This window comes from Trichoplusia ni, chromosome 13 (genome assembly GCF_003590095.1).
Source record: "Trichoplusia ni isolate ovarian cell line Hi5 chromosome 13, tn1, whole genome shotgun sequence".
NCBI classification, from domain to species: domain Eukaryota; kingdom Metazoa; phylum Arthropoda; class Insecta; order Lepidoptera; family Noctuidae; genus Trichoplusia; species Trichoplusia ni.
The window spans coordinates 6,818,208-6,829,453 of NC_039490.1; the positions used below are offsets into that span (position 1 = coordinate 6,818,208).

Sequence of the window (11,246 nt, forward strand, 5' to 3'; positions counted from 1 at the left end):
CCTGTTTAATTTAAGGTTATCTAACGAATAATTAGATTATTTTCAAATTATTTACACACATGTATCTGATATGTAAGTTATATGTAAGAATGAAATACACAAGTGGTGCTAAGACTTACCTAATCTAACCAAAATTAGGGATCGTTTTATTTTAAGATGACATAAACCAAATAAAAAAGACAATAATTATCCTTGATGGGAAAATTCGAAGATAAAATGACCACAAATAATCTTCCAATGAAGTATTTAATTGTTGTCGCGCCTTTATAAAGTAGGTACATCGGAAATATTCGTACGTACAGCCGAAGTCCGACTAGAGCCGAACGAAAGCATCAATGAAATACAAATCTTACTGCTTGGAGTTAAGATTTAAAATACAACAATTAAAATTCATGCTCGGTCAGTTGATCTGATTGGTTTTTGGACAATTATACCGTGTAGACTTACATGATTTACTTATAAAAATTTGGTACTATGTACTTACTTATTTAGCGATTTTATTTGTCACCTATCTTTTTTCTTTGGTCAGTGTAAAATCAAAACTACATAGTTTTCCGGTCAACTGTGATCAATTTACGACATTAAATAAAACTTAATAACTGAACTTTCGTTTTTTTCCTCTAATTTGAGGCACTGTAAAATAATAATTATTTAATTTGTAATTATGAATATTGTGTGTCAGCTATTTCTGAGTTTTCTGAATCGAAATATAAACCATAAATATGCAGATCTTAGCATTATATTATTTTTTATTAGTTGTAATATAACCTAACGAATAATTCGAATACCAAATATGTATCCACCAACCACTGTACAGTAAGCCGCGCAGTGGCAACACCAATATGGCGCTTATTCTGATGTTCACGACACCAAACCAATACCACTTCATCTATCCTTACTAATATTATAAATGTGAAAGTAACTCTGTCTGTCTGTCTGTTACGCTTTCACGTCTAAGCCACTGAACTGGTTTTAATGAAATTTGGTACAGAGATAGAGTTGACCTTGAGAAAGAACATAGGATAGTTGTTATCCCGGACTTTTGAAGAGTTCTCTTGGAAACGCGATATAACCGACCTCGACGCGGGCGAAAAGCTGGTCTTACTATAAATGTGAAAGTTTGCATCTATGCATGTACCAAATACTCTTGCACGCAAAAACCACTGAACGGATTTAGACGAAACTTGGGGCACAGATAGTTAAAAAATTGGATTAATACATAGAATAGTTTTTATCCCGATTTATACTTCCGTGGTATAATTTTGGATTATTATCGAGCGGGCCCGCGTGCAACATAGTATTAGCGAGAAATTAACGAAAATGTTTACCACAGCAAGTGATTACGCCATTTTGAAATTAATAATAATATGAACAGCTATTTTCCAGTTTTACAGCTATCCTTTTCTAATTTCACACAAGCAAAAGAGACAGCAAGTTTGGTTCGTAAAACAGTACCAGCGCCATTATCAACCGTAATTTAAAGAGCTAAAGTTGATTTTTGTTAGTTACCACTGCTAGGCGGTTATCCGTACGACATAACCTAGTCAAATTCAGCAACCCGAAGATTCATTACCTGTATAAATATAATATTAATTATTAACACAAGGGCTTTTCTACTACAGAATAATAATAAGGAATGAAATATTGTTTTCTTGTACGCATAATATGAAACTTTTAAATGTACAATGTCAGTTTTATTTAAGGGCCGACCGTAAAAGATATAAAACAGTCCGTGGCAACTGCTAAATGTATTTGTCTATTGTTTTAAAGAGAATTGAATTATAATTTTACTGAGAACAATCCCAAAATAATTTTATGTTTAAAAAATTGTAAATAATATAAATAAATAACGATAAAGAAGCGGTTTGTGTTTTATTTAGCTGTGGCCGAACCCGTATGTATTTTAGAATACGATGAAGAATAAATAAAACAATATATAGTAAAGCAAATGTTTTATTGAATAAAATAGATATACGAAAATAATAAAATGCAATTCTTTTCTTTTAATCTTGGCCAGTGTTCAGACGACTGTAACTACAATATTGCAAATATATAGACAAAAATCTTCGCAATCAGTTGCAACCGTCCCTAGGAACCGAAAATGAGCTTAATACCCACGTCAAAATGTTATCTTGGCATAGCTCTTATGTAAGAGGCTTTAAGGATCTCAGTTAAAACTAGTGTCACCTGTTTTGTATGTTATTCATCATCTAAACACTGGCCAAAAAGACCTTTGAAAGGGCTATGGGGGGAGAAACGCGGTGTGTACTGCAGGTCGAAGAAGCTGTTGCCATGGCAACGAGGATGATCGAAATCCAGGTCGTCTATGGACTCGTCACCATCGTCGACAGCCCCGAGCCGCTCATCGATTACTCCGTGTCCATCGCCACCTGAAAACAAAAATATTAACATTAAATTAAATACACCCCCGAAACAAATGCCCATTATCGTAGACAAGAAAATAACTTGAAATTATCTTGAAATGGCTGGACGAATTTTGGAAGGACATCTTTAGCATTTTAGATCCATAGAAAACCCGAAACAAAAGAATGAAAATATGTGCACCCGTTTCGAAACTACGGTGGCACAAACAAGCAACACAAACATGGCGATGACACTGATAACACATTTTTGCGTCAGAGGTTATTAAAAAAAAGAATTAAATAATAGATAATCTTCTCTTTCGTATCACTCTTGTTCAAGGTCGTCCCCATAGTAGAGTCTATATTATTATTTGAGGCAGATAAAATTACAGTTAGGTTATTCAAATGTTCAATCGCACAAATTAATCTAACGAAATCAGACGGTCTATTACCTAGTTGGCAAAATCAAAAAGTGAACGATGTCCGGAATCACTATGTCGTCGATATTCATATCAGGACAAGCTAAGCTCAGTTTTAATGTCACTCTCGGGACCGGCCCTATACGTTATAGAAGTGACCAGAGTCACGTTATCCAGAGTTCAACTCCTACGACGTCACCAACTGCCTGTAGTATAAATGATATTCCTAAGGTGCGGGAAAAGATTGAATAAGGAGGAAGGTGGAGCTCAGAGGCGTGAAAAAGAAGAGGCCTAAGTTCAACAGTGGACTGTGATGGGCTGATGATGATGAAGGTTAATGTATGTGGAACACCAACGAAAAGTAATGTACTGAATAAGAAAGTTATATTCATAAGCGATAACAAATAATAAAACAATATATACTCCATTTAGTTAGTTACTTATAAAACGGTAAACAATCTTTTAAAAGATAATCTTAATCATGGTGTGTGTTTTGTATACTAACAGATTGAAAAGGCACATCAAGTATATTTCCATTTTATTTCAGAACCTAAGCAAATGGATTATGGCGAGATAATATTTGTCTATAACAGTCACAGTGTATGTCTGCGAGAAGTCTGAGTCGTTAACTATAATATAATATTTCACAACTTTCACACAACGTCATCTAGTCTCAAACTAAGCATAGCTTGTATTATGAGTACTAGACAACTGATAAACATACTTATATATTTCTAAATACATACTTAATAAAGATAAATTACACCCAGACACAGAACAAATGATCGTGCTCATCCCACAAACTAACGTAACCTGCGGTATAGCAGTCACTGCAGATAGGCCCACTACAAAAATCTTCGATTTTATACTTAACTCTTACTGGAATAAAGACACTAATTGACTGGCGTAGTCGGGTACATGACAACGGAGGGATAAGATAGTTCATCACTTTCAGTACTGTTCGTATACATGACAACACTTGGCGCTGAAGCCGGTTCATCAGTCTCATCATCGAAACGTACCGTCGTTCTTCCTTTAAATTCAGACTTAATTATGATTATAGGTAAGTCTTCAACGTCGGGTGCGGTCACCCATTTCTTATAGAGTTCTTTGGCCGTTTCTAAGGGGCTAGAATAGGAGGAATAAGGATTTTTAAAAGTCATCCTTGCAAATGGTACTTCCACATTAGCTGTCACGACTCGTCTTGTTGCCTGCTCATCAAACACTTCGCCTGCTTGCTTAGCCTTGACCGCCGCTGACAGAAACATGGACCACCTCTGATAGTAATATTGATCAAATACCTCCGACCATTGCTTACAGGCGTAATCTGAAATCTCGCCGTTCGGTCCCCACAACGTGATTTGATTCCGAGCATTAAAAGCGTATAAGTCAGCTTCGTTCGTATTGTTGCCCAATTCCATGGCTTTCTCTTCCCAAATACGGAGTGAAAATTGATCGCTATATGACAATATACTGCTCATATCATAAAGAGCGCCTAGAAACCGATTGACGGACGACTCGAAAACAAATGCATTCGTGTATCTGTCATTTACAACGTTTATGTAGAGTTGTTCTGCTCTGTACTGCAAAGCTTGGCGTGTCACGTCTATCAAATCTATAACATATCCATCGCTATAACAATTGGTAGCAAACAGCAACTTTTGGAATGCCATAAATAAATCATAGCTTTTGTACCAAGCCCATGGTTTTATTCTAAAACTTGGTCGACGTGTGACTACGTACTTGCCGCGCACTCTGTTTATTCCGTTAAAGCTGTAAACACTTTTGAGCAGGTACTTCCAAGCTTCTCCCGCGTCTTTGCATCCGTATCGTCGTTCGGCATAGTCAGCTACCCAAGCTTCGAGGTCCTGCACAGGAGACTTGCGCCAGGCTGACTCCAGCATCAGATCATAAACCACATAGTTTTGGTTGATGCCCTCTGGTGTGAGCCCCACCCCGATCATTGTGCTGTTCATTCGAGACCTTACCTCGTAAACGTCTCTGTTTACAGTTACCATATTACCAAACATTCCCAATGTACCACCAAAATTATGCAGCATGCACCAAATGAACGGTTGTCCGAAATACATTTCGTAAAGATCGTATTGAGGCCACTGCTCTGACTGCAAGTCAAGTATAAGCATCCTGCCATTAGGTACTGAATTAATAAATGCTTGTACCCTCTTCACTGGCCACAGTATGGGAGCAGACACAAACATCCAATTTTGCAACAGCCATACTGCATCTTTGTCGAAGTCCGATAGTGTTGAGAATATTTTTGTTGCTGTCTCCTGAACCATAGCAGTTGAAAATTCAGATAGTTTTACTTCATTAAAGGGGTCAGCTGTGTATATGTGAGCAAGTTGTGTGGATCCTTTCGTAACTTCCTTTAGAAACATGTTACCGATTCTAGAAAACAGTGGATCTGAAGGGTCCAAGAAAAGACCGCAACAATACTCGCTGCCGAACTTATTCCACTGTTCTACTCTATGGAAAGTGGAGTTAGGGAACAGTTTCGCAAACGAGACTGGTACGTGACCATTAAAAGCGGGTAGAACTGGCACAATACCCAAATTAAGCATAGTTCTCGTGACATTCTCCTGTATCTCTGTTTGTCGAACATGCCAAGAGTTAGGTAAGGGACCGCCCCAACCATGAACATTGCCCATTCGAAGCCAGGATAAAAATGCTGGGCCCGTGAAATGCCGATCGATTTGATCCTGTGTCATGCCTAGCTGGAGGTAGATACGTTGCCAAGCTGCCTCTTGAGCTACGGGGGCTAGTGAAAGGTTAATGCCGTTCAGAGCCATCCACTCAACATGCTTCATCCAGTCGTCAAGGTTCCACCATACGAAGCTATAGGAAGCGGTGCACACGTTTTGGTAGTAGCGAAATCTATCGTTAGCGACAACAGTTTCATTAACTTCGACTATATCCATCGGCACTTGTATGCGTTTCGATTGCCATTCAATCTGACTCTTCCAGTACTTCTTGATGTAATAATTAAAGCCCCAGACTGCAGCTAGACCGGTACTGGCTTTAATGTTCAGTGTTCTATCGTAGGTTTCTATTTTAAAGGTATCTTTATTGTCTTTGAACCACATAGGATCGATTTCCAATTGCACGTCTACATTCAAGCTACTATAATCATTCACTTCATTGTACTTCGCTATGATTTCCAAAGCAGCTTTCTTTTGTACTCGGGCCGATGTTTTTGTTTGAAGTTTTGTAGGGTCCAGATATTTTAAGTTTAGAGCAGTGACGAGAGTCGCTCCAAAAAGGAACGTTAAAAGAATGGACCGCCACATAGCGACAACGGACACAGACTGACATAATGTGTTATGGTGCAAGTGTACTACAGTAACCGTTGCAGTTTGAATTCGAATTTAGTCAAAGGAAAAAAATGCCTAACTATTATTTTCGTACCGTATACCGTAACTGTATCATTTGAAATAATATAAAAATAGATTTTACTTGTAAAATAATTATTTCCATCTTCTACACCTTTCAGCTGTGCCTGAAAAGGGTCTTAATGTTTTTATTTTTATGACCATTTACGTTCACCGTTATTAAGACAGAGATTCAAAGTAATGGTTACTGTTCTAACTTCAATAATACAGTCGTTTAAACCTATGTCAGACCCCAGCTCCCTACAATACTAAAAAAGATTTAAGTTACTTTCAGAGCGGACACAACTTATTCCCGTTCTTGTAACATGTTCAATTACTATTCTCCTCCTCTTAATCTAATGGTCAAATCTAAAGTCTACTGGTTTATATTATATAGCCTTCCTTAGTAAATGCGCTATCCAAAGGTTATTGCTAAACAAAGGTTATTAAATGTCACTCCATTCAAATTTTATCAGAATCAGTCTAGCCGTTTTAAATTTGTAATTGGATTGTCATAGGGTTTGAAGCTACCCTGAAAATTTCAGCCTGTCTTAAAATTCAGTAGCAAAAATCTTACCGGAACGACAAAGAAACGTCAGTATATAAAAACGAGGGAAAAAAGAAACAGTTCAATAACGAAAACCAATTCGATACGTGTTGACTATTACAAACGTCACTTGATTCCAAATTGGAACTTTTCTTAAATGACCGGTTTGTAAGTTTGCCTACAGCATAGTTAACGTTTAAATTGACCCTCGACACATCTGTAATTTGATAACGGACGTACAAGCAATTTGTAACGATGTCTTATCGCTTTCTTATTGACATGTTTTTGTACACGATATATTTAGTACCTACTAACCATACAAATAGTGATAATGAGACATTTAACGAACTTCATGGATTGGTTTGACTTATCTTAACTGCTACAATAACATCGATGTTTAACTTTGACCGCCAAACCCACTAAACTTAATTACAAACATTAATGTTTCTTTGTATGAACTGACCACTGGACGACCGATTGGAACGAAATTTGGTACACAGGTGGTATATTACCAGGATTAACACATACGATAGTTCTTATCCCGATTTTATGTTCCTGAGGAATCATTTTCGTTTTGTAGCGAGTGTAATCCGGGCATGAAATATGACTGACGTCTGTCAAGAAATTAACTAAAATAAAATGGGTAAAATAAAAACTCGCCGATGAGAACAGCAAGTTACGTCAGGAACAACAACGGTCCAATTGTTGGCGTGACCTAATGACCTGATTACTGTTATACTACAATTACAACTTGAAAAGAATAAGCCGTGTGTAGCGAAATCGAATTTAAGGACATGGAACACCTCTTGAGATTTGTGACGAAACAGAGAGGGCCATTGACAAGACGTGCATGATATCGATGAATCTTTTTGCTTATCCCTGTGAGAGTACACATGTGTTTGGGCACATGGTTGTACAGTATTATGTCTTGTACAGTTGGCTGACGTCCAGTAACACTAGTCGCCACAGTCGAAATCGGTCCGTAGGATATTATTTTTTAAATGAAAATTTACGCACACGTATTTAACGGGATAGACTGATACTTCCGACCTTAACCGGAGACGGCTGCCGCGATATGCGCGGCGCTGGCCGCGAATCTTGAGTCTCGAGTCTACGAGTTAAGGACTCCATTCCATCCGAAACTCTTCGGGCTATCCCGATAAACACGCATGTGTTTACTGTTTATGGAGGCCTCATGTTTTCATCATAATCATCCACAGCCTTTGTCCTCCTACTGCTGAGCATAGGCTTTCTCGTGCCAATTTCTACGGTCCTGTGCCAGCCACATAAAGACTGACAGACAGACCCGAGACCTTTACTATGTCATCGACCCATCTTACTTCATACTTTAGGTATAGTTATCGTCACGGATTTTGAGCGCTCGGCGGAAGAGTGGGGATCGCTTTGCGCATCGTACACTCATGAAAAAATTTAAAAACGCCAAACTTGAGCCGTCTTGAGGTGCATGCAACTGCAGCAAAGAACGAATTTCAACGGATCATTCATGATGGCTATGACGTGATGCGCTGCAGGCCAATCACTACACTTGAGTCTGCCCCGCGCCTAACTTCATACCGCAAAAGGGACCCAAAAAATCACTTCTGCGCAGGTGAAGGTCAGCGCTCAAGATCCGTGCCGGTAGCTACATATTCCAGAGTCTCACCGCGGGCTGCGCGTCGTCCCCCGGCGCGGGCCTCTCGGGCGCGGCGTCGCCGGTGGCGCTGGCGCCGCCTCCGCGCCTCTCCTCGCCCTCCACCAGCGCCAGGTAGCGAGACAACTCCTCTTCATCACTAATGCGCAGCGGGGTCTTAGGACCGACCACAGCTATCGACACATTCTGTAATAATATAATAGCAATTAATTTAGTGTTAAAATTGAATATATAACGATCCCTAAACTGTATTCTGCAGTAAGACAAACTGAAGCATTGAGTTACTTATTAGTCACATTTAAGATCTTTATACATTGTGGGTTGTTTTTAAATGGCTTTAGCTTACATAGCCCTTGTTTCACGGGCAGAAAGATGAACCTGACACACATACATGTGTTATACCTTTGTCAATGTGTCATTCATGAACTATGCATAGGGCTGCTTGTAGATGCCCAGGAAAGATTAATTCTATGTATTTCTTTCAAGCCTTATTATTGTAAAATGCAACCTTAGTGTTTAGATCCACTTCATTGGGCAGTGTGTCTCTCAGGGCACGGAGTCCATGAGCCACTAATTCTTGAAGATCGCAGTCCATGAAGGTGTTCAGGTGCTTCTCAAGGTAAGTCCTGGCTGACTGAGACCGGGCTCCAATGGCCATAGCCCTACAGTCAAAGAAGTTGGCGGATGGACAAGTCTGGTAGATGTGGGGGCCTTGATCCTGCAAAGATTTTAATCGATTTTAAATTTATTGTTTGATGGACAAGTCTGGTAGATGTGGGGGCCTTGATCCTGCAAAGGTTTTAATAGATTTTAAATTTATTGTTTTTGAGATCTGCATAGCCTTCTGCATGGCATTTCCTTCAGCTGGTCTGCACTGACATAGACCCCAGCCTGAACTTATCTTCTTAAACTTTAGTCAAATATCATAATATATACCACAGTATTGTTAGTAAAGCATAAAACAATGAAACATTATAAGAGTCAGAAGCTTAAGTGTAAACCAAGTAGTGATGTATGAATGAAGTGAATTAATATTAAGATTTTACTACGTAGATTTTTGTGATTTACCTAACAAGGAACAGAAATCTCATTAATTTTATGCTATTTTGTAAGTAGGCTGACGGCTGATGTGGCCCCACTACATGAGGCCATGATTGAGGACTCCATTTAAGTTTGAAAGCATGAGAAGCCCAATAAATGCAAACAATTGAACCATCATCAAACAATTATTGCTACTAGGTTTAAACTTACGTCATAGCCCGCCACAAGTAATCCAACTCCCAAAGGTCGTTTGTCATATCTCTGCGTACAGATCTGCATCTTGTTGCCCACGAGACCGATCAAACGGCCAACTGGCATCGGTGCATCATGAGCATAGTGGTGGTTCAGGCACTCAGTACGCATGAACCGACTGAAATTCATAAAAACAATAAAATTACCCTATGGTACTGGTAGAAAATGTCTCAAGGATTTAACCCGCCTATGTACATTGAATATGTATGAAATGTGTAAAATAATTATTTTGACTGATGTTACAAGGGGTCTGTTATATACAACTGGTTTGATGATGTTAAATGACTTACTAAGAATTCACATATTAAATATAAAACTGAATAAATAGAACAGGCTAAGAAATATTAATATAGGTTCCCTATTTTCCAACAACATAGAGAACATAGAAAAACCATGGGCATAGCTTTTTGTTGTATATGTTATTTACATGCAAAACTGAACACAGGTCTGGTAATTAGTTACTCCATATTTAAAGTACCTCAACATCCTAGCATCAGCAGTTAATCCAGAGATAGATATGCCAATATGCTCATCAATGGGTATGATTTTCTTTTGATACGCAGACAATTCACTCACTGCTCTCTTCAGAGCGATAAGTACGGCAAACTGTTTGTTTTTTAAGCCAACGGTGGCTGAGCCAAGCTTGACTGCTTCCATCGCATACTCCACTTGGTGGAGACGACCCTGGGGACTCCATACTGTGACGTCACTGTCGTACTGGTTCCTGAACTGCAATAACAGAAAATTATGATTAATAGCTCACATTCACATAATGGCGAAAGATGCAGTAACTAAACGCTGAACTGAGAAGTACCGAAGATGAGAAGTAAATGTGGTTTTCTCTTCATATACAATAAAATACAACTAAGAAAAGTTTGTCAGTGAAAATACAAGTTCATGTATGAGGTTATTATAAATAAACAGTCATGTAACAAATAACGTACACGAATTATTCATTGTAACGTTGCTATCTTCGAAAATACTACTAAAAGTATCACATTACTATGTGCAATACAGAAAAATAAGACAAATTGGCTAAATTAAACTATTGTCCCGGCAATGACATAGCACAATCGACATTTTATTACACGGTAGGCCATCAAAAATTACATTAATTACTCATCATAAGGCTAAAACAAAGTAATAATCAATACTTACCATAATGAAATTAAGTTTAAACGCGAATTTCACAAACTATTAAGGTATAAAGCAGCAACTAAATTTTAGATGCCGCAAACGCGATGACTATGAAAATGTCAATTTCAAACGTCAAATATTTTTGTCGTTTGTGGCCTCCACAGAGTATAAAATGTTGCATACGTTCTCTCTGTGCGTGATACAGACAAAAAATATACAAGTGACTAATTCTGTGTTTATAGATGCGGTCTTTAGTTCTGTTGTGGTGTTAATTTGTTTTATTTTATAAATAAAAAAATAAGAATGTGGATATGTATAATATATAAATAATAATTTGTAAATGTAAATTGTTGCTGGCAGTTCCGGTTTATTCGGTGCGCGGCAATGCGTAGATATTTATCAAGCTTTTACAAACCTGCATAAATGATAATGTATGACACGACTAAG

General features: G+C 38.2%; 2 protein-coding genes across 2 annotated transcripts; both read right to left on the bottom strand.

Annotated features, from left to right (window-relative positions):
- Positions 1 to 1,937: 1,937 nt before the first annotated feature.
- On the bottom strand, positions 1,938 to 10,934 carry LOC113499985 (proteasome subunit alpha type-1). Its single transcript, XM_026880620.1, has 6 exons — positions 10,821 to 10,934; positions 10,141 to 10,391; positions 9,621 to 9,780; positions 8,878 to 9,087; positions 8,382 to 8,555; positions 1,938 to 2,390 (listed from the first exon to the last, which is right to left on the bottom strand). Exons 1-6 carry the CDS (start codon positions 10,821 to 10,823, stop codon positions 2,370 to 2,372), a joined length of 819 nt encoding a protein of 272 aa, XP_026736421.1. The 5' UTR covers positions 10,824 to 10,934; the 3' UTR covers positions 1,938 to 2,369.
- On the bottom strand, positions 3,521 to 8,106 carry LOC113499984 (alpha-N-acetylglucosaminidase). The gene has a single exon (XM_026880619.1). It carries the CDS (start codon positions 6,088 to 6,090, stop codon positions 3,676 to 3,678), a length of 2,415 nt encoding a protein of 804 aa, XP_026736420.1. The 5' UTR covers positions 6,091 to 8,106; the 3' UTR covers positions 3,521 to 3,675.
- Positions 10,935 to 11,246: the final 312 nt, after the last annotated feature.

Coding starts and splice junctions, on each gene's coding strand:
- LOC113499984 (XM_026880619.1), bottom strand. CDS start 6,090: ATGTGGCGGTCCATTCTTTTAACGTTCCTTTTTGGAGCGACTCTCGTC.
- LOC113499985 (XM_026880620.1), bottom strand. Junction 8,556..8,877: donor AAGTGGATCTAAACACTAAG/GTTGCATTTTAC, acceptor ATATTATTACAG/AATGTGTCGATAGCTGTGGT. Junction 2,391..8,381: donor GGGACGACGCGCAGCCCGCG/GTGAGACTCTGG, acceptor TTTTGTTTTCAG/GTGGCGATGGACACGGAGTA.